The 27,988-nt window shown below is 39.8% G+C and overlaps 2 protein-coding genes across 4 annotated transcripts; one reads left to right on the top strand and one right to left on the bottom strand.

Moving 5' to 3' along the window:
• The first annotated feature begins 185 nt into the window (after positions 1 to 185).
• Positions 186 to 23,787, top strand: LOC135492082 (uncharacterized). 3 transcript variants are annotated; one of them, XM_064778237.1, is made up of 9 exons: positions 199 to 289; positions 2,374 to 2,428; positions 9,766 to 9,950; positions 13,233 to 14,733; positions 17,260 to 17,378; positions 17,886 to 18,038; positions 18,537 to 18,665; positions 18,930 to 19,202; positions 19,435 to 23,787. In XM_064778237.1, the coding sequence occupies exons 4-9, from the start codon at positions 13,305 to 13,307 to the stop codon at positions 19,606 to 19,608; spliced, it is 2,277 nt and encodes a 758-aa protein (XP_064634307.1). In that variant the 5' UTR covers positions 199 to 289; positions 2,374 to 2,428; positions 9,766 to 9,950; positions 13,233 to 13,304; the 3' UTR covers positions 19,609 to 23,787. The 3 variants fall into 3 exon arrangements, with proteins under 3 accessions (XP_064634305.1, XP_064634307.1, XP_064634304.1); XM_064778235.1 differs by lacking the exon at positions 2,374 to 2,428 and having other exon boundaries at positions 186 to 289; XM_064778234.1 differs by lacking the exons at positions 199 to 289; positions 2,374 to 2,428 and adding an exon at positions 4,160 to 4,461.
• Positions 23,788 to 24,234: 447 nt separating this feature from the next.
• On the bottom strand, positions 24,235 to 25,265 carry LOC135492737 (small ribosomal subunit protein bS21m-like). The gene is made up of 2 exons (XM_064779353.1): positions 25,125 to 25,265; positions 24,235 to 24,827 (listed from the first exon to the last, which is right to left on the bottom strand). Exons 1-2 carry the CDS (start codon positions 25,208 to 25,210, stop codon positions 24,650 to 24,652), a joined length of 264 nt encoding a protein of 87 aa, XP_064635423.1. The 5' UTR covers positions 25,211 to 25,265; the 3' UTR covers positions 24,235 to 24,649.
• Between the last annotated feature and the right edge of the window lie 2,723 nt (positions 25,266 to 27,988).

Raw genomic sequence — 27,988 nt, 5'->3', positions numbered from 1 at the left:
TTTACATTAGTTAAAAAGTCAAAAACTTTTGCCGATTTTGAGTATTTTACAGGTTGTTTTTTTTTTAAATAGGATAGTTTTACATCTGGTGAGTATCTTCCTATAAATAGAATTCCATCTTCATAGTGACGTCACCTGTTATTACTAGGACAACCCTGACATCCCTCTCGATGTGCAAATCGAGGAATCGCCAAATCGCTTGAAACTTCCTCCTATGTTCTCATCAAAAGCGATCAAAATCACCTGATTTGGAATCCAAATGGGCATCGGATGTCATCAAAATCTCGAAGTAAGTCCGGTTTAATAGATTTCCATGTCTGATTTTCGATGAATACGACATAAGATGTAGCAATAAAGGGCCAAGGCATGCAGCAGCCAGGCTGAGGCAGGCAAGGTAAAGTTACACAAAGTCGCCAATAGGGGTCTCTCACATCTCACAGCAACTTAGCTTCTTGAAACTTTGTGTAGTGGTACGTGATACTGTACATGAACATCAGTAAACGGCTATTGGCCTGAAAATTTCTGTTTCTGCACTTCTCGCACTGCTTGACAATGGCAGGTGTGTTAGTTGATGCCCATATATGATATTCTATCGAAAGTACATGTAGTTGAGTTTGGTTTATTGTCATGGCAGCCAATTATCATGCCATGGTTGTACAACAGGCTTTGGTATGGTGAACCAGTTCACTGCCTTAAAATTGTGTATACGATCCGTACGAGTGAATCAAGGAAGTGATTTTATAGCAATTATATCTGAAGTTGATGTGAAGAGCTGATCATCCTGCCATTGACCTTGGGGAGGAAATGTTGGAAGCTTCTTTGTGAGACTTATCGGACAAGACCAATGTGGCAAGAGCTTTATACACCTGTGTGCACATACTTATTCCAAGGAGGGTTAATTAGCAGTACTGCTACCCTTCTAGGATATGGTGAACAGTGATTGATAGTTGAAGAATTTTGGAATGCAGCAGTTCAAGTCGATGGAAAGGTTAAAATGAATTGAAAATCTGTTGTTCATCCTGATCAGGGAATGGGGGGTGTGCGGTCAATGGCATAGTTAACAGGGGACTTTTTATGTCATCATTATTATCAATTACTTTCCTGAACACTAGATACACCCAGCTATACAATAATGAAATGATATTGTAATTGCAATAGCAGAAACTGATAGTATCTAAATGTTCTGTAATCAGATGTCAAGGCCTATTTAACTTCCAGAATCAAAATAGTATTGATTTTTGGGCCTGTTGGCTGTCACTGTACGAAAAGCCCGGGCAAATTATGCTTCTACATGTACTGGTTTCATTTTGAATCAATAAAGTTCACCTGTGTACTAAAATGTACGTAGAATGAAGTTTTCTCGCATAAATATGATAAAATGACCGAGGACAGCTGCAAAAGTCTGTGTTTGTGCTGGGAGTTGGTAATGGTATAGGCCTGGTGATTTTGTGCTCATGGCCTCAGCAGGGGACCACTTTTTCAATTGTCAACTCGTACAATAACTACAACTGTACACTGATCTACGGGGAAGGATTATTTGTTTTTTGTAAAAAGCACGTACAGTTACTGCAAAGTAGCTTAGTTTTTTTCCTTACGGTAGACTTGTCATGCTGGGTGCAGATGATGTGGAAGCATGGTCGTTTTGGTAAGTGATAGACTTTTTAACGATTTTTCTAACACTGACCAATTCAAATAGATTGTGCATCAGTCATTCAGACACCCTTTCTATGACAGTGACTAATTTTCAACTGTGTCACTTTGGATGCTGACAGCCCTTTATCATCATGTGCTTTACCTCCTTGGTTGAGACAAAACTCTCTCCGTTTCTGTTTGAAGATACTAAGGGTTGCAATATCTTAGCCATTTCCAATGCTGCCTCAATAATGTAAAGATAATTTGACCTGGCTGAAGATGGTTTCGTGTTTGGTTTTACATGGAAGATAGTCTTTCTTTTGATGTGGTTGGCATGATATGGGCTGCTGCAGGTGAGCACTGATCCCGTACAAGTGAACAGAATTATGAGTGTATCAATCCTTTAAGTTGCTGAATGAGTCAATGCAATGGCATGTCTACATATCATAATGATATTTTCATTTAACTTGAGCATTTTCTGCTGAATGCAACATTGGTCTATTGGCATGACACCAGGTGTAAAACTCCATTGACACTTAAAAATAGATTTTCTGGTATGTAATGGCAAAGACGCTCACATATTATAACATATCTTGCCACACCCCATGATCGTCATTGATATTTCACCTGCACTTTCCCAATACAGAAATTGTGATTGACCTTTTCATTTGCTTCGGGATTGGTGCATCCCACTTATTGGTGCGTTGTTCTTATAATTTCCATGTACTTCATTATTTTCAGCAAATATCGCAGTGAGGTGTCACATGAATGAGACTTTCATTTTAAACCCATTTTGGTGAGTTTGAGAGGTTGTGTTGTACTGTACATGTAGTTGAGGAATAACCACTTAAGCCCAGTACTTCTGTATTGTCTCATAGTCACCCATCACAAAGTAGTGGTTATCACTGTTGGCTACACCAACAATAATTGATAATTTGTTCATTTTCAATTGTCAGTAGACAAAATTCCCACTTTGCTTCCAAAATTTGATGGTAAAAATGCATTATAAAGTTGAATTTATTTGCCTTTGAGTTTCCCTCCAAAAAATTGCAAAACTGAAATGGTCGGGAATGAAGTTCTCGTATTCAATTCATGTGGAGTTACATGTATTGTCAATATCAAATTTAAACAGAATTACTGGGCGTTTTTTAACCACTCACTCACTTGCACTTTTAGTTTTAGGTATTAGAACAGGTTAGAATTTCTGACAGTTACCACACTGAAAGTGAAATACTACATTTCCAATGATAAGTTCCCGAGATTTAGATAACAGCTTGATTCTTAGTTATTCCTGCATACGATAGGTAGAACTAGTAGTCTGCTTTGATATAGTTCTCCATTCCATCTATTCCAAATTTTCCAACGACCCTTGTTTGACATCAGCGTCGTCGCATGTTGTCTCTACATTTCTGATATGTCACGAGTGTTCAAGTGCTTGTCATAAAATATGTAATCTAGTCGTTACATGGTTTGTCGTCATGCAGGTCTCGATAATGGTCATGCAATTATCTAGTCAGGCTAATAAGAGACTCATCATTGTCAATAAAGAATATATTACAGAATATAAAGTTAGCTGTTCATGGTATCTATGTAGCTGTCCCTTCTAACATTCTCAGCTGATGGTGATAATTTGAAATGCACTGGTTATTATGAGGTACTGAGGATGTGAAATGACTAAGAAAACACAAATTTTTCACACTTTGGATGAGTGGAATGGACAATTTTTTGTCACAGCTCTTGTGACAAAAGCCTCAACGACAATGGTTTCCATGGAAACATTTGTCCAAATGATAACCCAGATGCTGAGGTCCGGCTTCTTTGTTTTGTGAAAAAATTATTCTGATCCTTTGTGAGGTGACGGATCTGTGTGATCAGTTGACAAAAGGGTTATATGCTGCGTTCAGATTTGTTCCCAAGTGACCAAACATCATACTCATAGTGTACTGGTGAAATCTGGTGGCAAAAAGTGCCACAGGTGTTGCAGGCTGAGGCAATGTTTTGTCTACTTTTTCTGGGCTGGCCAAAAATAGCCCGATTTAGCATAAGCTACGCATAGTTGTGGAAGGCTAGCAGCTCTTTGACTGAGGTCATGGACCTGTAACTTCCATCCTGATCAAGATCATTCATATTGGTCAAGATGTGTGCTTATCTGCATGGCTTCAGTTGAGGGACTAAAGCTATTTTGGATACACAGCTGAGCCACAGGCTTTCAAGGTGAGAATTAAGGCTGCAACTGTAAATATCATTTTTAGTATAAAGGATGAGGAGAAATCTTTGCAGCTTTTTTATGGGTGGTTTTGAGTCATTATTTTGATAAGCCCTCATTACTTGCATTCTGACTGCTGATACCGGCATACCTGAACGTTCATCAAACAATAAAAAACCACAAAGCAGATGATACCGAGTCTGTTCCAATTCTTAACAAAAGTGCTTTACGGTATTCCACCTGCCAGCTAGACTATATTCCATGTTTTCCATCCAACTATTGATTACCCAGTATCCAATTACTGAGCGAGCAAGCCGGCTGTACAGTCAGAGTCGACTGCATAATCAATGAATGGACACCGAGGGTCGTAACGGAGAGCCAGGGTAGAGCCAGAAGGGGAGAGCCGGTCAGGAAATCTTACAAACGTCTCCTGGCTTGGCGTACCCTGCCCTAGGTCTACCTCGAAGTCTTCCAAAGGAGCGACAGGATGCTTTCGAAGATGCTGAACGGCTTATTTCATCGTGTTTGGGATTTGCCTCTTTGTGAACGCCATATTATTATTACGTTTGTACTTCATAATGGAAAGACTTATGTACACATTGATATTCAGGAATCGGATCAGGGTAGGTGGACTTGTATGTGTCAATCTCAGTTAGTTTCATGGTTTAAAATGCCATTCAGTCACGCCTTAAATTCTCTCCTCAATCATAATTACACATAGCCCCAAAGATGGCATGTTGCTGCTTCCCCTCTGTACCAAATAATTGTGATCAGGTTTTGACAATTTACCATTTGAATTACAAATATGATACCTTTCATCATATTATATCTCTTTTCTGAAAGTCCTGAGCAGAGAAAATTTCAACACCCCAAAACTGTAAAGATACCCATAAAATTACATTGCCCTTGACGGGTCCTTCACATTTTCCATGATCTTTCATAAGATGGATCCAATCAAAGAGAGAGCTCTCTGGCAATTGCTTATTTGAGGCATTTAGCACAGAATTTTCAGTAAATTTTCACTGATCTTTGCTTCACCAAGTTAAATGCATGGTGAAAACAGAGCTTTCCGCATATCCCATTCACCTTGTTGTTATTTCTAGCGCTAACTCCTCCATAGCTTCTCCTGGCATAGCCATATACTGCTACCGATGAACATTGCCGATATGCGAGGGGAGTATTTCTTGATTTGTCTAGTCTTGCTAGAATATGAGTCATTCATTTCAGCAAATGTCTGTATTTCTAGCCAAAGGCACAGCTTTACGATTAAAAAATATGTCTCTCTAATCAGATGTATGTTATCTGTTTATACGCTGATTGTTTTTCAGGGAGCATCCATTGTGTTACAGTGTTTACATAACAAAACCTTCTTATCAACAATGAATGCTCCCAAGCTCGCCAGGGAGAACTGAATTATGGAACAAAACCAAATTAATATTCAGATCACAAAGGTCACATGTTCACATGGAATTTGTTGGTGAATCCGACACATTTGGGGCGAGTCTGACAAATATTTTGGGCTTTTGATTTTCTTGGCTGAATTCGTTGATTGATGCATGTGACATGACTGAATTTGATCGTGGTACAAGGTACATGGTCATTGTGTGTCATTAGTCATCCTCAGGTTAACTCATTATTGAGATTAATTTCCTTTTAGAGATCTGAGATTATCCTAACGTCATTGTGAACGGAATTTCGGAAAGGTCAAATATTTGCGTGGCAGAGGACTCCCACCCGGAAAGACTTTATGATTCATTGCACTTGAAAAAGAAAAACCTTATAGATTGCCTTGAGAGAAGTTCAAATCTCTTTCAATGTGAAAATGAAAACAATTCAGTATAATCAATTTTCCAAAGTCCAAGTTTATGGTTCATATTCATTGTAATATAGCCTTGTATCAAAATATAGAAAGAAAGGGCCTTCAGGCTATCGACTGTTAGAAGATGAAATCTTGATGTAACTGATTTGAAATGCAATATTTCTGACACTTTCCCATTGGATTCATCATTGAACTTATATAAAATGATCTTTCTGTCAATATCATAGAAAGATTTGCTCTCTGACATTTAAAAACTGATCCAATGCTTCATGTACTTTTTCACCTCATGGGATGCATAACACTTTCTCAAATCAATGATTCTGTATGCAGTTTCTGGTTCCAGCAAAATCGATAGAAATCTAATAATAACCTTATGTAGAAGAATGTACCAGTAGATGCAGTAGGTGATTGCAGAAGGTTTCCACATTGTGCTTTTAGGAGGAAAAGGGCGGCATTGCTGGGCTGGTCCGGCTGAAACATGCATGGATGCTGTGAAGTGATGTCATTAAGGGGTTTAGATTAGACATCTATCTTAAACTAGCCATGTCCTTGACTCTCTCACATGGCCAACAACGTGTGCCAAGTCTTATGACACTTTGATTGACGTCACCACACATTACTTCTGCTAATAGTGCCCCGCGCATGGATCAGTGACTTGAATTTAACCTCAAAATGACATAGTTTTAAGTGGTTGTGCCATAGAGCCTGTAGATGAGGCTTTATTGCGATGCATATAAAACTTGACATGAACGATATTCAAATATGTTCTCGTGCACACTTGCCTATATAGCACACTCTACTGAGGTATCTGTCCTTCCACTGCTGCTGCTCCTTTAAGGATTTGAAGATATTGGCAAGGCATGACCGGAATGTATTCAAAAACACCATTAAATCTGGTCATGTACAAAATACTCACTTGAGGTTGTTTGCTCTGAAAATTCAAATATTGATGTGGTGGGCATAAAATTACTCAGACAAACATTGAGCTTGGTTCTATGCAGGAAATTAAAACTGTACAGTGTAGACTCAAAGTATTCATGGCCATTTGATAGTTCCTGGTTCATGAGGCGTTTTTGACTACCCAGTCCCTGTAACAGAGTAATTTCAATTTTCTATTCTGCCGCCATATTTTCGAAAATTGTGAAATAGCATACTATGGCATGTGTCAAAAGTAGTTCTGATGTTTTTCTTTGTTATGTGTTGCAGTTAATTCGATGTTTAAGTTAAAAGGTGCACTTGAATAACTCATCTCGCAGCTGTCACTAAAGTGGTGTAATTTACATTTTCGTCAGGCAACTTATAAGCATCTGCCCCAGTCAACAACATCATACTGTTGATATGTCAGCGATAGGTCCTTGTCTTGTAGGAGATACATGATTATTAACAATCGACAATGCTGTTATTCCCCTCATGAACTCAACAGTATAGCATAATGAACAGCTCTGTCCTCATATCAACTCCATTGCAAACTTTTTTACCCACAAATTTCATAGAACATGTATAAAAGCATGGTAGATTCAATAATGATAAAGAATACATGAGACCTCCTGGTCTCTATAGGATAATTTTTGATATAATTGCCGTTAATTTAGTTGGAACTAGGCTATAGATGTACGTAATTTATGTAGGACAGCTCAATTCATGATGCTGTACAGTCAAGCTAATTGCAAGAATCACCATACTTGCAGTGTTGGTTGTTTATGAGTTAATTAAAAGGGCGAGCACACAAGTTGACTAAAGTGCTGTGCAGACGAGCAATTTTAGTCACTGCAACCTGCAACAGAGTCACGAGAACATGACTTCTGTCACAGATTTCTATCGGTAACCGGAAAAACGCCGACCGACCGACCGACCGACCGACCGACCGACCGACCGACCGACCGACCGACTGACCGACCGACCGACCGACCGACTGACCGACCGACCTTCCGACACCTACCAACCCAAGGAGTTTCGTAGTTGAGTCGCAGGTCTCATAAGTCAATGTGATATATCCAATCCACGATAGCAGGTCACGTGAAATGAAATTGTAAACAAGCGCACGTGCGCTGGTCAAATGACAACAAAGTTGCAGTTCATGCATTGCATCGGTCGAGACACTCGAGTAGAAAAACTACAGTGCATAGATTAGGCCCAAATCATGTTTTTATATCCACCGACCATGTTGACAAAGCATATCTTTAGAGTATCGTTATCAGTTCCTTACCGCGTGGGCTCGTTTTCCCGGTATAATTGACTGGAGATGCTGCTGTCAGACACGTCCGACTCCATCACGTCCATTGCGCTGGGCACTACACAGATACATGTGCTATAGAAGCGAAAGGGATACTGCATATGACGGTAGGTTGGCAGGTCAGTCGGTCGGTCGGTCGGTCGGTCGGTCGGCGTTTTTCCGGTTACCGGGCTATGAGGCGCGAATGGGATGCCGTAAGTGAGGTTGTCAGAGTCGGCGAGTAGGTCGGTCGGTCGGTCGGTCGGTCGGCGTTTTTCCGGTTACCATTTCTATCATGACATCCCGAGAGTTTATATTCAGCTAGAAAAAAATGGAGCTGTTTTTGGAAATATTTTCAAAACCTATCTTTATAACTTACTGGGCTACGTCATGGTGTGTCATTGCCTAATGCTTTTACTTTAAACATCACTATCATATTATTCATATGGCTATACTCTTGATCCTGTATGCTTGAGAGATGGAATTCTCGTTGTTAAAAATTCCCCACTTGATAAATGTCATCTCAAAGCAACGGTGCTGCTTGTCATTTCGTAAGTCACATGATGGGGAAATTTCTCCATCGATCCTAGCGATTGGTATGGCCTGGTGATCATGTAGCCCAGATCAGCTTGTGGGCATTGATCCCATTGGCATGTTGGGGTTGATAGACGAGCTTGGCTAAGATGGAGATTATGTGTGGTGGTGGAGATACAGTGCTTGCAGTATAAATGGCAAGCCTGAATAATTCAGTGCAGCTAGACATTGATTAACAATAACTGTATTTTAGTCCAGCTGTGTGTACATGTAGTTCATGTACCTCTTGTTTCTATTGGTGGGAGGCAATCTGCTTGTTTACCGGTCATCAATTCAAAGGTTCTGATCGAAGATTGATAGAAAGGAGAATATTGAATTTGGCCTCTTTCTCTATCAGCGCCCCTGGTGGTAGAGCACTGTAGTGGGGAAACAAAATGGCTGACTTATGCAACGTTTGATGTCAAATTAGCCTTGATTTAAGAAGTATCTTTCAACATGCAGGTTCCAATACGCAATTTGGTAGGCATCCTATGATCGTGACAAAATCGTGCATTTCATAATAATCGTTTGTTATTATTCCACACCTAGTTTAAATTCGATAACTATTTTCATGATTCATTTCATCTCGTAAAATATCCTGGGTGACATCTAATCGATAAGATTAGAAGGATACCCAGACAATTAATTACATTTATAAATCAATATTTCAAGTACCTTCATCATCTGAATATTTGCTAACCCTTTAGAGCAAAATTACCAGAACCTCAGCACTCAGTTTCGTATTATACAAACATTCGATTATGGAGAACTCATCCATATGAATACCAAGTGGTAAAGTTGTGACATGAAACAATAACATCGAGGTAACAGCATCTGGACACACAAGACTTTGAGATCACAATGCCCTCTGGCTATACACTTCAAACAAATATTGCAATACAAGGTGGGACTTTTGGAATTGGTGAGGCAAGATTGGGACTGGGAAACCCCCGACACCGAATGTCTATTGTCAACGATTTTTTGACTGCAGATAACCTACTTCAAGGACCAAAACAAGTAGCTATGACCGGGAAGTTCTGGCCCTATGATGTGGACAAGATTTTATCAACTTTGGAAAACCGATCATGAAGCAGGAAATAGAATTGTGCACCTCATCATGGGGATGATTGCCGTGAATATTGGATATTTGTTTATTGATTTTCCAGAGTCCATGTCTCTCCTACCAAGATAGTGGGTGGAAATCAAATGTGTCCAATGATCAATGTGTATTATAGAGAATCAATCCAGTTAAAACAAGTTCTTGTCTAAGCCATTTTCTTCGGCTCAACAAATAACTCAAATGATTTCTTTCTATCTTTCCAGTTAAAGCCACCAGCTTTCTCTGTCTGTTAGGATTCGGCATTGGCTTTGGTTCAGTACTGCTGTATAAACTCTACAATCGCATCGCCGCCAGATGGTGGGGCCCGACAGACAAGTCGCTTCCATCCAATTCCTCATCCAATCTCAAGAAACGTGCTTATGGCAGACGACACAGTCGAAGGCCAAGCGTAAGTATGAATATCGGATAAAATTGCACTTTAGCACATTCAGGCCCCCTACATCCAACTGGTCACTTCTATCACCATGCTTCTATGAAAAGACACATTGAGGTCAACAATGACGCATCTCATAGTGTGCTGTTTACTGCAAAAGCAATGTCCCAAGAAGGATGAGTACCATCATAGTGTGATTGTGTTCGGACATGAACTAATGAACAGACCTTCCCTGATCTTTTCGACGGTCCCAATCTAGATGTCCAAACTCAATTGAATGTTTCTCAGTCAGGGTCGCTGATAACCCTGTTCTAATCCGTCTAGATTGTTTCCTCAGTCCCAAATTGGCTACGAAGATAATCTCTCGCCAACGCTTTTACCCGATGTACACTCGCGCCCCGACATTTCTGGAATAGAATTTACTGATTGGCCAAAGTCCAGTTGACTGAAGTGATAGACGGACACCCTGTGTGACCCCACCTCAACCTTTCAGAAAGGTATCCTCTCGCACAGCTTGCACCATCGAAGAATAACTCATCCTTCTATGACATTTGGAATCAGATGAATATAGAAGGTTGGGAGATTATCCATTGCAAAATGACTTTGGGTGGAAGTTATCACCGAAAATAATGGTACTAAAGGTGTTGCTATTTAAAAGCATGTTAAAGAATATGAAGCAGCAGTGAAATTTAACAACTGGCGCTTCTTGTAAAAAGATTAGATAAAGTCTGCAAGGTGTGGAATTCCTTACGCTGGGAATAACTTTGTGGAGAGATTTGAAGTTACCGCTAGCCCACTGGGTTTTTGCCTCAGCTGGAACTTTGCTTTATCTTCTTCTTTGTCCAACCTTATCTGATCAGTTGGAGTGAAGGTATTGGTAAGAGCACTGGGCTCATATTGGCAAGGTTGTGGGTTTGACTCTTGGAAGGATCAACACCGTTTCATCTATGTATCCTTGAGCAAGACTTTTGCCTCATCCTTCTAATGAGACATAATAAATAAATTATGACTGAGGCACCACCTTGTCTTTGCCAGGGCAAGCGAAAGACCCCACTAAGTAGAAACACGAGCAGCAAGAGATGCACTCTACCTCTGGCCAAAGATGGAGACACATCTATGTGCATCATTGCGTACTAGCGTGCACAAATGATTGAAGAGAGAGAATTGACACTATTCCTCATATCATTACTCAGCAATGATGACCCTTAATATAAAACCATAACAAAAAATCGCTGCTCTTATTCTATAAGAGTTTATATGGAATAAACCTTTTTATCATGTCTGTCTTGGAATAAAAGGTCACCTCTATTAATCGATACATAGATGTAAGATATCTCGTCTGGATGTTTACTTGGGTCTAGTAGAAAACAACCACCTGTATTTCTTGATAGAAAAAGGCACCTTTCTTAATATACTGGCACCATCCTTACTAAAGGTGGTGGAATTCTGACAGATTTCAGTTACTTTGATCAGACAGATTTCTAAGAGCATGTTTACATTTAATCTGATGTTGAAAAAAAATTTGTGTGGCATCATTCACATCATATCTTGCTGCGCAGAATCTTGTCTTCTGGTGAAAACTTCATGTAATTTGTGCAATTTGAAATGCTATTTGTCTAACTGGCTTGTTCTCAAAGCATCACGCATTTCTAATGGAATCTCCTGATGTTAATGCTGGTATTGGTACTGCCGCTCTAGTATTCATTTTGTTGAAATTTGGAGTAAACAAAACAAGTTGTGCCCCCGCTGATTGAGGTATGTTTCTGTAGGTTTGAGGTCCCGCTTCCATGACCAAAAACTCTATAAGCTTACTTGCGCACAGCATTCCGTAATTACGATCAGTGGTAATCAGTCAGGGTTGGAAGTTTTTCATTCTTTCCGAATTATCTTGTCTGGCATTTCCACAGTAGGCGGTCGTTGAACAGAAAGATTGGCTTTCTGAGGATGTTAAAAACTTTCCTCTGGTCTGGTAGCTTTGAAGTACAAGGCAGATCAGCACGTTTTTCATCAACTGGGCTTTGTGCTTCAGTATTTGAAAATCAAGGAAACTGGTTTTTAGAATCCAAATCTTTGGTTGCTGTGTGGATTTATTCATGCAACTGCAAGCAGAGCCACAACCATGCTAAATTTGCTCAAACATTGATGTTTGCAGGGGTCAAACACGAAAACCCCCTGCAAATACCACTTTGAACCAGCTTTGTTTGCTACAGCAGATCTAACCTGATCAAAGTCTTCTTTGATGATGAGACCAACTGAAGGCTGCTTTAGTTGTTCCTTTGGTCATGTTGGTAATGCATACTACCTCCGCATGAATCATTGCTTTCTCCAGCTTGGATCCAGGGAATTGTAGTGTACACATGTGATCTCACTACGTTTGAAGGTGAATGTCAGAGTGTGATGAGTCTGCTTATGAGTCTATGAGTCATTGTTCAGGCTCTGTGCATGCAAATTGCTCTTACTCATCAAGTCTGTCTGGGTCTGCATCTCCTGAGCATAATAAGGTTTCCCTTGCAGAAAATGATCTTATGCTCTGAAGGCTGTTTCCCTGGATGGTCTTCTAACTGCTCTGACAACTAGGAGCTTATTGTTGAGTAGTAGCCTGGTCCTCGGTGTTTCAGTCGAGTCTTGTCTAGTCAGGTTGGTCCAGTCAAGTCATGAAAGGTCCTATTATCATCACCATTGAAGTAGGTCAGCTGAGCTCTGGGGTTATTGGGCCTCTTGTTATGAGCTTATGAATATTGTAATCATTCAGACAGTTCATTATTATGACTACACATGACGAAGTAAAGCCTACAAACAATTCATTTGTTTGTTTGACCATAATTATTGCCTAACTGTCGGAGAACCACTTCCTGATCTAACAAATGCATTAAATTGGTCTTTGTGACGGTGTGTTAATTGGTTTTTCATGCTTGTATTGATGAACATAATTGACTCTTTGTTTCAGAATCCATGTCGGAGATTAACATTACAGGGTCCCCTGTAATGTTAATCTCCATTCTGTAGGGTTCAACCACTTGACAACTTGTCCTTTGTTGCCCCTGCCCCCCCCCCCCCACACCACTGGGCCTTTAATTAACACTGCCCCTAGTACTTGTTGCAGTCCACTAGAGTTTTCAGAAATGAACTGAGGTGTACAGAGGCATCCACTAGCTGAGGGTTCGTTCGCTTGATTAAGATTTATCGCGACGTTCTGATCTGCAATTACTTCCCCGTCTTTTCTATCAAGAAGCGTGAAAATAGAAATATCAAAATTTTATAGGATCCTCCTTCATCATATCGTGTCTTCTATTCCAGAAGAACTCCGATGACGAAGACTCTGACCAGACTTCCAGCGAAGACGACAACGACCTAGCGGCCGGAGGAACCATGGGTAACCAAATATCGGAAGAAAAACATCGGAAATATGCCGTTTATTACGAAAAATACAAAGATAATGTGCGGTTTGCAAATTCAGCCACACGACCGGAGGGTGGAGGTTTAACATCATCAACAGATGTCAACGTTCCCCGGGGAGTTAATATTCGTAATCGCAGGGGGAGGTATGGTCAAAATCGTGGATTGCATTCACAGGGACACAATGGACAGCAAAACGAGGAATCTGGAGATCCTTTGGACGATCTTTCCCCCAATTCTACCGGGGCGACTTATATGGATTATTTCGCAACTAAGTACCTATCGGCAGGTGGTGCTACTGCCAGCGCAGACTATTCTGAGGTCGATAACGCATTACAAGACGAAAACCAAGATACCATCTCAAGAGATTTTTCAATGATGGGGAACTTCAGCCCCGGGTCATTATATGAGAAAAATTATCGTTATGACCCAGATCGAATAGCATATGAAGCGTCGGGACTTCCAGGCGATCCAAACTTCCAGTATTCACCATTGAAGGAATACCCTATGAACTGTGATGACACTAAAGAACAATCATACGTCAAAGTCAAAGTTCCAGATAGTTTAAATCAACTGTCACTGGAAGGTGGTGACTGTCAGGGGAATGTTCAGCGACGACAGTTGCCCGAGCGACCGCAAGGATTGCGCCGTAGTTATGAAACCTCGTCGGAAAACAACTCGCCAATGCAGGTGCGGAGAAAAATACGGAGTACGTCGGATGCTGATCTTGTATACAAGAGGCAATTATCAGATTATAATGATTTATCGGGAATCGAAACAACTGATAGTGACATTTTTGGTGATGGTGAATCGGTGCCTTCAGTTGCCAGTTACTTTGAAAAGATTGAACGTGAATTAGCTGCCCTTAAAGGGGAGATGGCAGATATGGATGATAAAATACAAGTTTTAGGGAAAGATCCTGATTTTAGTGATATCGATTTAGACTTGGATCAGTTCAGCGAACCTGAAGATTTAGATCGTACCTTCAGTGTGCTCAAGAAATACAACCGAAGTGGGAGTTTGCGGAGTTCAAGAGCTTCCAGCGTCTCTGGCGATCGTGATCTTCGCCAGTCGCCCCAACGCGGACTAGCTACCTCAGACATTGTTACTCAAGTCCAACATCAGTTAATGAATGATAAATTTCATGTTCATGTTCATGTGCATGTTCATGACGAGAAAAAGACAGATATAAACAAACAATTGCTCACGCAAGAATACGTTGAGAAGCTTCCACTTGCCCAGTCGCCAGACGATACGTCTTCGTCGTCTTGTGGTGTGAGCATGCCCAGTTGCGATAGCAGTAAACAAGCTAGTCCAGTGGTCGAAGATAGACCGGTTGAAGATTACCAGGAGCAACCAAGTGATATCACCAATAATAATGGATCAGGAAACAGTCAATCAGGTTAGTATTTGGTTAGTTTGGCCTGGCATGGTGTTGACAAATGGTTCGAAAATGCTGATCTGGATCTTGTTCACTTATGTCAGGTGTGCTTCGATCCTACTCAAATTTGCATGCACAAAAAGGGCTTGAATTTGACATGTGTTGGCACAAGTCAATCATAGGCTGTAAACAGTAAAACTTGCATTTGTTGATATCCAAAAGGTATCAACAGAAATGGCGTCTGTGGTCACTTTGCCTTGATGTCTTAATTCTTGTCTTGTCAGCTGTGAGCTTTTGTGATTATCTCGACCACACTTTCTCTTTGGACACCCCTTATCTATCATATAGATATGTTGTCAAACATTTGTTTGGAATGCGTAAGCCAGGTTTTCAGCATTTTCAGTTTCCTGTATCTTCATCAACATGATAAGTTCCATTCTTTTGTTAACCAGTAGGGGCCTGTATAGGATTTAGAGTCTATCAAGTTCTTGTTGTATTATCTTTTTCATTGCCATCCAAGTTTTTTCCTCTAACGCATTCATCATCTCATCCCATGTTTACATTCTAGGTGACGAAGCACGAGTCGCATTTTTAGCCGAGGATGCTCACGTAGCTTTTTTTCGTGATGACCCAATCGCGGTCCCATGAAAAACTGTTGACACACTCAAGACCCCCGCCCCCTCCCGCAGTTTTGCTACTAGACAAGGCATAATATAGGTACTTTATCACCCTTAACCATCTTCTCTCTGATAATAATAGATCGGTTATTGTGCTGTGGTTAGGCCCCAGCCCCAAGGCTCAAAAACATCAGACACAAAAAGTACATGGGAGAAAATTCAATATTGAAATTGAAATCTATCTGAAAAAATTACTGATTACTATCACAAATGCATGAGAAAAACTATCAAATTATGAAAAAGTGAAGCACTGATTGGAGATCAAAATTAAAGAATAAGCATAAAAGATTTAGAAATTGACATTTTTCATGTCATATTGATAAAAACTAAATGTAAGAAATATTTTTGTCTGAAATATTTGTCATTGTGTGCTTCAAGGTCAGTGTTTTTGCTTTGTGTAAAATGTTGATTTTCAAAACTTCATTTCAAATGAATTCTGATATTGCCTTTGGTGTTGCTGGGTTAATTATTAATCGTCATTTGTTGTGTTGTGCGTCGTCTGTATTACGTTTATGTGGGGGAGTGGTTGCTCTCATAGTTGATGCACCACACTTGCTAGACTAGACTCCACCTCCGTTTCCAAAGTAATTGCTCTTTTTTCATCTCCAATATCCTTTCCAATCTTTATGGCGCCGTCACTTTCGTTTAATCATCTGCATGTAATTAATCAGCCATTGTAGATCTTTACTTCTTTGTCATTAAAAACTAATTATCCCTGGGAAAGAGATTTGCGAGATTTATCTCAAAACTTCATTGAATTATCGTTAATGGCGACTTTATGAGGTGAGCAGCCATGAAATTTGTTTGAAAGGGAACAGCAGTTTTGGCCAAAGAAGGGCACGTTATAAAAAATATTTAAAATTGAATTCTTTTCAGCTTCAGATTCATGAAAAAATCCTAACTATTTCAAAATTTATTTCAAAATTTCTGCATGCTGCGTCTTTATAGAGGAAACAGGTAAAGAGGAAGCACCGTTTTAATTATGCCTGTTTGTTCTTGCACTTGTCCCGTCCGAACAAGGTACGATTACGGCACCAATAATATTACGTGTGCTGGCTTCCGTTGCTGCCTATAGGTGCCGCCAGGTGGTTAGAGAGGTGGTTGGCAGCGCTTTTCCCTTGCTGTTCATTTGATTGGCCATTGGCAGGACAACACATTGAAGCTGCCTTTGTCCTGTTTTGCACTCATCACCTTTTCTTTTTAGATATTTCACTTGTATTTTCTACGAAGCAAAAACTCATATTATGTTTTGTGAAGTAGTCTGTTGCAGAAGGGGGAGGTCGTACCAGCCAGTTGTATATTTTGTTTTGTGTCATTAGTCATGTTCTTTTCATCATCAGCATCATCTCATTACTGTGAACCGTGAAACTTTTCGCTTTGCAAACATTTCACATTTCCCGAAAAATGTATGTTTGCCATGTACTTTATAAACAGACTGTACATACATTCCTGGTTGGGAAAGCATATCTCTACCTGTTGTTCATTTCTCCCTTGGATAGTGCATTCATATGCCTGAGAAACTTCTCATGTCGATAGCTCTGTTCACACAAATATTTTACCTGGGGCTTTCACTGTTGCTGTCATAATTATGTTCGGTATCGGTACCACATTTAACCCTATAGTCGATTTCACAAGAAAATTGCACTCAAAGTTTTGAAGATTTCAGAGAGAAAAGGCAGCAGTTTGAAAAGTGTTGTATATCATCTGAAACTTAATATAATAAGGATAATTTTTGAAAATTTCTTTGGTTCAGAGACGAGAACCACTATTTTCGCCCTTTTTCAGCTCAGCAAAAGTACATATATTCAGATTTGAAGAAAGATCTAACAGTGTTCGTTTATCATTCGGTATCATTGTGTCTCTTCTCCAGGTCCCACCAGGTCCACAAAAGGTAGCGTGCCTGTGAGTGTTGGCGATCTCTTTGATATCCTGACGTACGCCGACCAAGAATGGAGAGGTAACACTGTCACTGCCAAAAATATAATCAAAGTAAGTGAAGCTGACACGCTTAGTCCTTCAAAATATTGATTCAAATCTGAGAGCAGTGAAGGCATTCTTCTTCACACTGCCATAAAGTGTGCACTCACTGTACTCACCCGCGATTGACGAGATGAAGTTGTCTAACTGACTGACAGATCAGGTGGCTGGGGAGTTTGTTATGTGCCATATGACAGAAAATAACCTGATAATCAAACGCAATACTGTTACAATATCGTCACCATTTTACTGGAATATATCCCAGTTGCAGCATTGCCATTGAAGAGCGAGAAATGCTCTGTCAAGTTATGTTAAAACTGTAGGTGAGTTAGGCCACAGAACAAGATCCACTGTAAACTATCATGATACCATTGCATAGGTGCTACATATAGCCTCGAACCACACTCCAAAAAGCAATCAAGTCCTACGCCGCCTCCACTATTCCCAGGCATGAGCCATGTTGCTAGGAGACCAATTTAACCGATGTATTGTCGCTAACATCTGCTTCTTGGTTTCCAGGGTTACCATGTCATCCCTGACAAGATCAATTGTCAGCATCTGAGAAAGATCCGTGGAGACAACTATTGTGCCATACGAGCCTCCCTATTCCAGATATTCGTCAACAATGTGGGTCTTTTCAACCACGTAGGAAGTCTCAATAATCTGCTAGAGGTAAGTTAACCCTTTTCAGGTAAACATCAGAAATCTTACCAATCTTTACAACATTTGGAAGAGTTGGACTCTTAATCCAAATGTCTAGACGGACACATCGCTTTTAATCTGGTGTGAATCTTCCTCTTCCAAGTAGGTTTGAGATTTTTTACGTGCAACTACGATTATGTACCAATTTGGTTAATATTTGCCCTGTGAATATGTCTTCGGCCAGAGATAGAGTCCATCGCATGTGAAGACTCGTGTTTCTCACTTGGTGGGGTCTCACTTGGGCTTGCCCTGGCATGCAAACAGTCACATGAGTGATTGCCAAAGAAGGCTAAACTTTAGAATCCCTGATCGGAAATGACGTAGTTTGATCGCATTCAACTATAAATCCATTGAACAGTGGTGCTTGGTTAGTCAACCGATGACCTTTTTTTGGGGTGTGATCTGGGATTGTAAACTCGTTCCCCAAAGAAGAATGATTCAATATATTATTGATTTGTTTTTTTCCAGACATTGGAGGAGAGGCTATATGGAAAGCATTCCTATCTACGAGACTGGAGTTTTGCCAATCGTCTTGAAAGAACATCCAATGACGTCCTGGAGAACATGAGAGACTGCCTTACTTCATTACATAATATGGTGAGTCTAGAGTCAATGAACAAGCCGATACGTGCATTGGATTGGTTAGCAAGATTAAGATATGTCCGGGAAGTGAGACTTGTTGGCTACTACCTATCTGGACCCATGTTTCTGTTCAAATAGAGCCCAGATTAGGAGCAAATTCAGAAAGTCGACCGTGCCAGGCCAAAGAGATTTTTGATGATATTTCTGTAACATGTAAAAGTTGGTGCAAGGCAACCTAGCCCGAAGAAGATTGTATTGGACTTCTTCATTGTCTTACAGTTCAACGAGGTATCCAACCTCACCTGTCGCCAAGATCGAGAATCTGCATTCATGAAGATGGTGAATGGGGACGAAGTTACTGACATCCGTATGATGGAGGGCGTCAAGCTCCTGATGATGCTGCATGCCATTGATGTTTATGAAGATATGACAGCCGACAGGGAAGTTCCTGTCTTTGTCTGGTTGATGTACGCTCGAGATACATCAGATAATCCCAGGATGCTCTTCAAGAACCATATAAACACGGTCGGGGATAGCGGTGGACTGGAACAGGTAGGCTTGCAATGTCTGCTCGACCATATCCGACCAGTCACAGAAGTTATGAACAGCCCATCGGCAACCTTACAACTAGACCAGGGCTTGGGAACGAATTGTAGAAATCAGTGATGGATCAATTTCAAAATTTTTCATTTGAATATCAGTTTCTTCTTAAAAAACCCCCAAAGATTTCGTGTAGGGCCTACTCTGTCACAATTTTAATTGAAATGTTGTAATTTAACTTCAGGTGGAGATGTTCCTATTGGGCCATACGCTTGGTGTGATTATAGAAGTAGTCCGTCCATCACAGTACAGCAGTGAAGACTTCCTCAGCTACTACCCATCAGACATGCAGAAAAATCTCCCAACAATCACACTGGTTGCCGAGGACGACAGGCACTACAATGTTGTGTTGCCATAGAAACCTTTGATAACCAAAGCTGTAGAAGTTACAATCTACTTGTACTTGTTGTAGTGGATGGTTAAATGCTTCTGGTTACCATGAGGATAGGGTTGCCATCTCAACCATCTCAAATTGGTATCCAGGGATACGCAGCATTGTCTTGAGAATTGTGTTACCATAGCAACAAGGTTATTTTTCGAATTGGTGCCAGAAAGAACATTCATGTTGGTGCCACAATTTCTGTTTGGGATGGCAAAACTACCGTTTAGAATTTGTGATATAAGAGCCTGCCAGGGTTTAAAAATAGATCTGTTGTTTCCATGACAACTGTTGTCACGGTGACCATCTTGGTTACCATGGTGAGAGCAAAATATTAGTGAAGGCTATGAAACATGACATCAACAGATTATGCAAAAAGTATGCTGTGAAATGATCATAATCCAATGGTACAATATTTACCTGAACTGTGAATGGTTTTATGGATTATTTCATGCCTGTAAGCTATTACAATGTGTGAGAGGAGAGCAAAACGCAAAAACTGAAGAAGCAATCGGAGGTCAAATTTCAACATGTACATGTATGGGCGGAGTTTTATTCGACTACTTATTTCCATCTCCTGTTTGTTCTTAAACGAAATATCATATTCATAATAGTACAAATGAGTTTAAAAAATAATCTTCAGAGGCATGATTCGACTTTTGGATAATTGTGATTATTGTGTATTGTAGTATATGTTATACATATAAAATTGTATTTTAAGTTAATGAAGAAATAGAAAACTTGCTGGTAAGTTGTCTTGATTGAAAGAAAGGTGATTTTAGCTACTTGACTGAATGAGAAAGTGGGTCAATTTTGTTGGCATTCTTAAAAAAATTTAGCAGTTGACAGGCTTGTCAAAAAGCAAAATATGTTTTGCTGGAGTCGTGAACTGCTGTCAGGGTCATTCAAATGGTGAAGCACGCAAAAATTGTGAGTGTCAGTAAAAAGATGTGCCATTATGTGTGACCATAGTGCCTGCATATACATATTACCTATTAAAACTTCCCCTCTTCTTTAAACCTTTCAAAGGCCGGGGAAACACTTGTTGCTTAATATCTTAACTCCACCTGCCTGTGAAGTCTTCCTTTAAATTGTTTACTTTTTTCCCTATGCATGAATTCTCCTGCTACAGTGTGTGTTTTCGTTATTCGAGGCATATATCTCATTCTTGGTCAAGTTAGATTCTTGTTGTTGATCTGATATTTTCTTAGGAAACGGTAAATTCAGGAAGAAATACTTGTAGGCAATATTTCTTCAACACACGCTGCACTTTAGAAATATGTAGGAGATTAAGGGATATAATATTCCTTCTTTAGTATCTAGTGGGTGCTTTGTATGCTATATACTTGATAGAAGACCAGCATGCTGGTTTTTATTGTACACTGACTTTCACTAAAGCCACTAGGTATTTTAAGCTTTCGTTATTGTCTTTTGATAGCCTACCATCATTGTTCAATATCTTTTCGAATTTTCGTGATGGTTCCTCTTGACTGAGATCACATACCATACCTCAGCTCATTGTTAGAGGGGGCAACTAGCACTTAAGTAAGGCTGTATCTTGTCTAATCTGTTGTGCCTCACTCTTATTTGGATGAGGTGAGCTAACTTTGTGGTTATGATCTGCTCTTCACACACAAATAAATATGAACGAAATTGCTCTGATTATGCCTCTCAAGAATGAGAACATTTTCAACAATTTCGTATTGAGTTTTTCAGCCTCTGGATCAAAAGGTAGAGTAATATCATCAAAAAAGTTTGTCTTGAATAGTTTTAGCAGAAAATTGATGCTGGCTTCGTAGTTTTTCGCTGATCCAGAAAGGCATAAGTGTGAAGAACATTGGTCAAAGGGATGAAGGCTCTTTACATGTATCTTGACTATCACCAATAGATTCACAGCCTCAAATGTACTGTAAACCAATAACCAAGGCTCTGGGAAAAGTTGTCGCTTATAGTGCCGTATAGAAAATTGGGAAACGTGCGAAAAAATTATCTTCAGGAATATTAATTTTTGATTTATCCGTCAATAAATCAGTTTCTGTCTTTGGCCCCAAGTGCCTACTCTTGCCAGAGCTGGTTGCATTTGAGGTCTTAGGGATGATAGGTTTCGTGTTGTAATTGCACTTTACAACACTTTCTTTCTCCTAATATGCAGTGATCTTCTTAACAGATTTTGATTCTATTTTCTCTTTTTCATCATTATTTAATCGGAGTTGCGTTTTGTTCTCTGCTTCTTATGTGGCAAACTTCATGATAAATGAACTGTGCAATATCAGATTTTCACTTATACAGATCTCTAGTAACTTATTATGGCCATATTCTCTGTTCATGATATTATTTATATTTATCTAAACTTACAATGTATAATATATTTTTAATCTCCTGTTTAAGATTTCTCAGACAATTTCATTGAATGTGTATTGCTTGACACTCCTAATCTTTCTTGCAATTCCATTTCCCCTGACACAATCGCCTTTCTGCCCGGAAGTTACCACACAAGGGAAAATACATGTGTTGGAAAAATGTGCTGTTTATTTCATGTAATAATAAGCGAAGCTATGTGATAAAGTGTGTGTGTTATGTCTTGCAATATTTAAAAAGCTGTATGACTTGTATAGATCTGACTAAATGTGTATGTTTGGAAAATTCAAACTAACATGAATATGCTTTAACATGTATATCAATTTACTATGACAAATTACATATTTCAAATAAGTTATCAAATATCATAATGCCATCAGTCCCATTGAATAATACCCATACTAGGTTTCATCATTCATTAGATAAGTTTTAGGTAGAGCACAGCAAGTTAGCCCATGGTTCAGTGATGCAAGACTTGATCAACTGAAACTAGTGAGAGTCATTTTCCTCTGGACAGCTGCTGGTACTTATAAGGAAAATGTTGGCCGCTAAGTTTCATTGAATGCTTGGTTCCATAAGGTTTGGCATCACATGTTTGCACATAGCATTCATGAAATGAAGCATTTGGTAATTTCTGAAACCAGAACAGGTAATTACTCTTGTCTCTCTATAGAATGGGTACAATCTGGCTTGCTTTTGCTGTAGTCTTTTTAGCATTTCTGTACCAGGTTCTACCATGAGATTTCGATGCTTGGTCCCAAACAGAATATCAAGTTCTTATGTTTGGTTATGTGGTGGGGAGTTATATGTATAGTCTTTTTGGGGTGATGGGATGGGCCGAAAACCATCTTGACGTGTAGTTGATCATGTCGGGATAAGATCGCAATTGGTTATCAGGAGAATAGACATGCCACAAAGCAGTGATACCCCCTGTATACATACTGTTGCATGTTTTCAAAGAGCTTTAAGTTCCAGGTTTTTCTGTCACTGCAACTTTCATGGGAGTTACTTGCTGTGTGAATTTTTCAAATCAGAATTGTCATGTTTACATTTTCGTAGACAAATACATGTATAAATCTCACCAACGCAGTGGAGTTGTGCCTAACTATGTTAACATTTTGTAATAAACTGTTTAAAGCATTTCCTTGTCACTACTAATAACATAATAATTTTAACAAAATCTTATTGGGGTTAATTCATCAGTAATTCAAAACTTTGTGGTACAATGTATGTGTGTAGATCAAAGTGTAAATCTGATGTGGATTAGTACAACTGCGAGTAGAAGATTCTGTGTCAGTCCATATTATAGCAAGAAAGAAAAATTGAAGTTCTTGTGCTTGAAAATGTGGGACATTGTCCATATCTTTGGATGGATGTTGCCGTCAAAACCCAAAATCAATCGAAGCATGATGTTTCTTGGGTTTTACTTTCTACAGCTCTTTCCTTCTCTGAATTGGATGATATCCCATGACCCAGTTGCTCAATCAAAGTTGGCTCTCCCAGTATGGTTCTATGGAGACTTTCAATATCTAGCTGGAATTTACTGAATTAGCTTGTCTCTAGTGAAATAGGGATGTTGGAGAATAACTTCATGAGCAACTGGGTACAGTGGTAATTGGCTGATAGTATTGTAATGTAAATATTTGTTTTCCAGTGTAAAATGTGTAAATAGTCTCCGTGTATATAATGTATAAATGACTCCAGGAAATCAAAGACAAATTGGTGCTATGGAGAACACTTGTCTCAATGGTTTCACACATGATTTTTAGCAATAAAAATGAACGACCTGGAAATGAATAATTCTGGACTTGTTTTAATTTCTTTGCCTTATTCATGTCATGAATTAGACACCAGAACATGTGCGCCAGAACTCCCCACTCTGGGACACTGAGGGACGGGCCACATGGCCATACGGTGCATCAATGGAGACTAAGCTCTGGGGCTCAAGGGAGGAACAAGAGACGACAGCCAGGTTTATAAGAGACATAGGCCTGGTTCTGTAGTTTAGAAGAAGGTTTTTCTTGTCCAATTTTCTGTGCCAGTGTTCTCAAGGAGTGTGCCTGTAATCATCAATAGGAAAGTGAAGAGAGAAATATATAAAGGTTGCACTGAGGCGATTGGCCGGACAGACCAAGTATGAAATACAAGAGCTGACATGAAAACCAAAGTATGCCAGATTACCCAGGCACTTTCCAGAGATCAGTTCATCGGTCCATGTTAGAAGAAATAAGTAGCAAATTACGAATGTTTACATCATAATCAATTTTATTTCAACATCAATTGTTCGTATGGTCACATGAAATACACCACTATGCAGATGAACCAAAGTAGACAGAATGAGACATAGATGCCCACCATGTCCAAAGTTGCAACATGCTGGTCTTAAGCACTCCTCAATGTAGTGGCTTTCCTTGATACCTTATTATCTTGGCATAAAGAAACTATATGAAGTCCTATGAGTATTCAAAAAGACTAACATCGCTGCAATTGATCTATTCCTGCAGGAACAGCCTTCGAAATCCTTTGGCATTGAAAAATCCAGTTCTCTCAAGCATCAGGTATCAAGTCAACCAATAAGTCTTTCATTTATGGTCATCTGGATCTACTTCCTGTAAATAAAAGTTTGCAAATAAGTTCGAAAATTGTCTAACATCCAGGAGTGTTATCTTGGGAAAGGATCAATCCTATTCTTCCTAGAAATAAACTGAATCTTTCTCTGCATTTCTGAGTTGTAGATACGTTTGGCTCTTTCATACATGATCCTTTTCCGCCACTGGGCAGGCTTCTCATAGTATTGGTTCCTACGATTCTCGTCGATTATCTTTTCATTGTGAAGTATCCTGAAAATAAACAATAGGATCTATATTATCTTTCGATTCAAGATAAACGCTTCTATGATTTTATTAGCACCTTCTTTTACCAACGACCAAGATTTTAAACGCATGCCTGATGCGTTGGGACGTAAAAGTCTCTAGAGACTGTGTTCCAGTATTCAATAGAAGAAGAAGAAGAAGCTTCTTACAAGATCGTGTAGAAAGTTTTCAATGTTACACATTAGCCTATTGTAGGAATCTATTTTCGGACACCAGAGTCAGAGAAAAATACTTAATTATGGACCAGGTAATGACAGATCGTACCTATCAAGGGCTCGGTAAGCAACTTCAACTTCACCATTTTTCACCAGTACAGTTTTAGCCAGAAATCGTATGTGATTTCTGGACATTTTGTTGCTTTATTTGTATTTTTCTTGGAAAAGCTGGCTTCATTCACGGATGAAAGTTGACCTTGACCGAAGTGTCGTGATATTTTCAATTAACAAGTGCACATAAAAATATGAATTTGAGGTGTCACATTTACTACCTTTTTTTAAATTGAATAACTTATACTATATTACTTTTTTCAATTGAAATCAATAGATAACCGCCCAAATGTCGTATGCTCGTAAGTGAGTCGTGATCCCACGGTCCGGGGTAGGTGTAAACTGTGGACGAAAGTGTGGACGAAAGTGTGACAGCGGCCCTCTAAGTTTGGTTGGCTGGCATTTCTTTGTCTTTCAATATATTTAAAAGAAATTGCAGTATATTATGTATTATAATCTTTTTAATGCGTCAGCGAAAGAAAAAAAGGAAAAAGAAATATTTTGATGGGTGATTTTGATCAATGAGTGGACGGGCTTTTTTGCCCCTTTTTGAAGGTTTGACTTTGTGGACGGGGAAATGCGAGGTCTAGTGTCCTACGGTCGAGCAGCCAGGACTGATTCGGCCTGACTGTGAGCAGGTGAGTGACTGTCCCATCTCTCTCACCATATGTTGACAACTTGGCAGAGCAGCCAGGACTGATGTGGTCTGGTTGTGACTGTCTCACTCTCATCTCTCTCATCTGTCATCATGTTGTCAACAGGACAACACGGTGGCGCAGCCAGGACTGTAGTGTTTGGGCCTGGCTGTGAATGTGACCGTCTCATATCTCTCAGTCTCACCATGTTGACAACTTGACAAAGCAGCCAAGACCGATGTGACCTGACTGTCTCATCTCTCTCATAATGCTGTCAACACGTTGATGGAGGTGCCAGGACTGATTCAGCCTGGCTGTGACTGTCTCATCTCTCTCACCATGTTGACAACTTGGCAGAGCAGCCAACAAGACTGATGTGGCCTGGCTGTGACTGTCTCATCTCTCTCATCATGTTGCCAACACGGTGGAGCTGCAAAGACTGATTTGGATTGGCTGTGACCGTCTCATCTCTCTCACCATATTGTCAACACGGTGGAGCAGCCAGGACTGATTTGGCCTGGCTGTGACTGCCTCATCTCTCTCATTATGTTGTCAACACGATAGAGCAGCCAGGACTGATTCGGCCACGAGATTTGTGAGCTCCTAATTGATTTAAACTTTTGTTCTTGTCGTAGCACGGGTCACAAGTCTAAAGGCTGTCGTGACCTGCTACTCCTGTTGTAACATGGGTCAGTTTTGTCCCCAGGATATTCTTCATCCCCATGGTTCACCTGGCTAAGTTCCAATTCATCTTTTAGCATCAACATCTCCTATGACCCATCTCGCGTGTAAAAAATGCTCCAGCATGATGCCTGAGCAGAAATCCCCCGACAAGCAGCCTAACATCAACTTCGGAGACCAAATTACACCCAAATGTCATGAAATTTTCAGAAAATGTGTTTTTTACGTTGTGCTTATTTCGTTTATGGCTACTAAATTTTATTTTGATGATTTTTATACCTGACTTTAAACCTGGTGGACGCTGGTGGGCGCTAGTGGGACGCTGGTGGACACTGTTTAGGATGACCGCCCATACTCGGTGATAAACCATTCAATGTGAACTCAAGTTAATGTGATCATCATGTGAGATAAGGATTCATACTGGTGATAAACAATTCAATGCAATGGGAACTCAAGTTAATGTGGTCGTCTGAGGGATGTGGATTCATACTGATTATGAACCATTCAATGGTAACTCAAGTTAATGTGGTCATCTGAGGGATGTGGATTCTTACTGGTGATGAACCATTCAATGGGAACTAAAGTTAATGTGGTCGTCTGAGGGATGTGGATTCATACTGATGATGAACCATTCAGTAGGAACTCAAATTAATGTGGTCATCTGAGGGATGTGGATTCATACTGGTGATGAACCATTCAATGGTAACTCAAGTTAATGTGGTCATCTGAGGGATGTGGATTCTTACTGGTGATGAACCATTCAGTAGGAACTCAAATTAATGTGGTCATATGAGGGATGTGGATTCATACTGGTGATGAACCATTCAATGGGAACTAAAGTTAATGTGGTCGTCTGAGGGATGTGGATTCATACTGATTATGAACCATTCAATGGGAACTCAAATTAATGTGGTCATCTGAGGGATGTGGATTCATACTGGTGATGAACCATTCAGTAGGAACTCAAATTAATGTGGTCATCTGAGGGATGTGGATTCTTACTGGTGATGAACCATTCAATGGGAACTAAAGTTAATGTGGTCGTCTGAGGGATGTGGATTCATACTGATGATGAACCATTCAGTAGGAACTCAAATTAATGTGGTCATCTGAGGGATGTGGATTCATACTGGTGATGAACCATTCAATGGTAACTCAAGTTAATGTGGTCATCTGAGGGATGTGGATTCTTACTGGTGATGAACCATTCAGTAGGAACTCAAATTAATGTGGTCATATGAGGGATGTGGATTCATACTGGTGATGAACCATTCAATGGGAACTAAAGTTAATGTGGTCGTCTGAGGGATGTGGATTCATACTGATTATGAACCATTCAATGGGAACTCAAATTAATGTGGTCATCTGAGGGATGTGGATTCATACTGGTGATGAACCATTCAATGGGAACTAAGTTAATGTGGTCGTCTGATGGATGTGGATTCATACTGATGATGAACCATTCAATGGGAACTAAAGTTAAATGTGGTAGTCTGAGGGATGTGGATTCATACTGGTGATAAGTCATTCAATGGGAACTCAAGTT

The sequence above is a fragment of the Lineus longissimus genome, chromosome 8 (assembly GCF_910592395.1).
Source record: "Lineus longissimus chromosome 8, tnLinLong1.2, whole genome shotgun sequence".
NCBI classification, from domain to species: domain Eukaryota; kingdom Metazoa; phylum Nemertea; class Pilidiophora; order Heteronemertea; family Lineidae; genus Lineus; species Lineus longissimus.
This window is presented reverse-complemented; position numbering and strand designations above follow the sequence as displayed.

Excerpts from the sequence above, each read along its gene's own strand:
- LOC135492082 (XM_064778234.1), top strand. The coding sequence starts at position 4,326 with ATGCTTTCGAAGATGCTGAACGGCTTATTTCATCGTGTTTGGGATTTG. Across the intron at positions 17,379-17,885 it reads CTGCCAAAAATATAATCAAA|GGTTACCATGTCATCCCTGA; the intron begins GTAAGTGAAGCT and ends CTTGGTTTCCAG. Across the intron at positions 18,666-18,929 it reads TTACTTCATTACATAATATG|TTCAACGAGGTATCCAACCT; the intron begins GTGAGTCTAGAG and ends ATTGTCTTACAG.
- LOC135492737 (XM_064779353.1), bottom strand. The coding sequence starts at position 25,210 with ATGTCCAGAAATCACATACGATTTCTGGCTAAAACTGTACTGGTGAAA. Across the intron at positions 24,828-25,124 it reads GCTTACCGAGCCCTTGATAG|GATACTTCACAATGAAAAGA; the intron begins GTACGATCTGTC and ends GTTTATTTTCAG.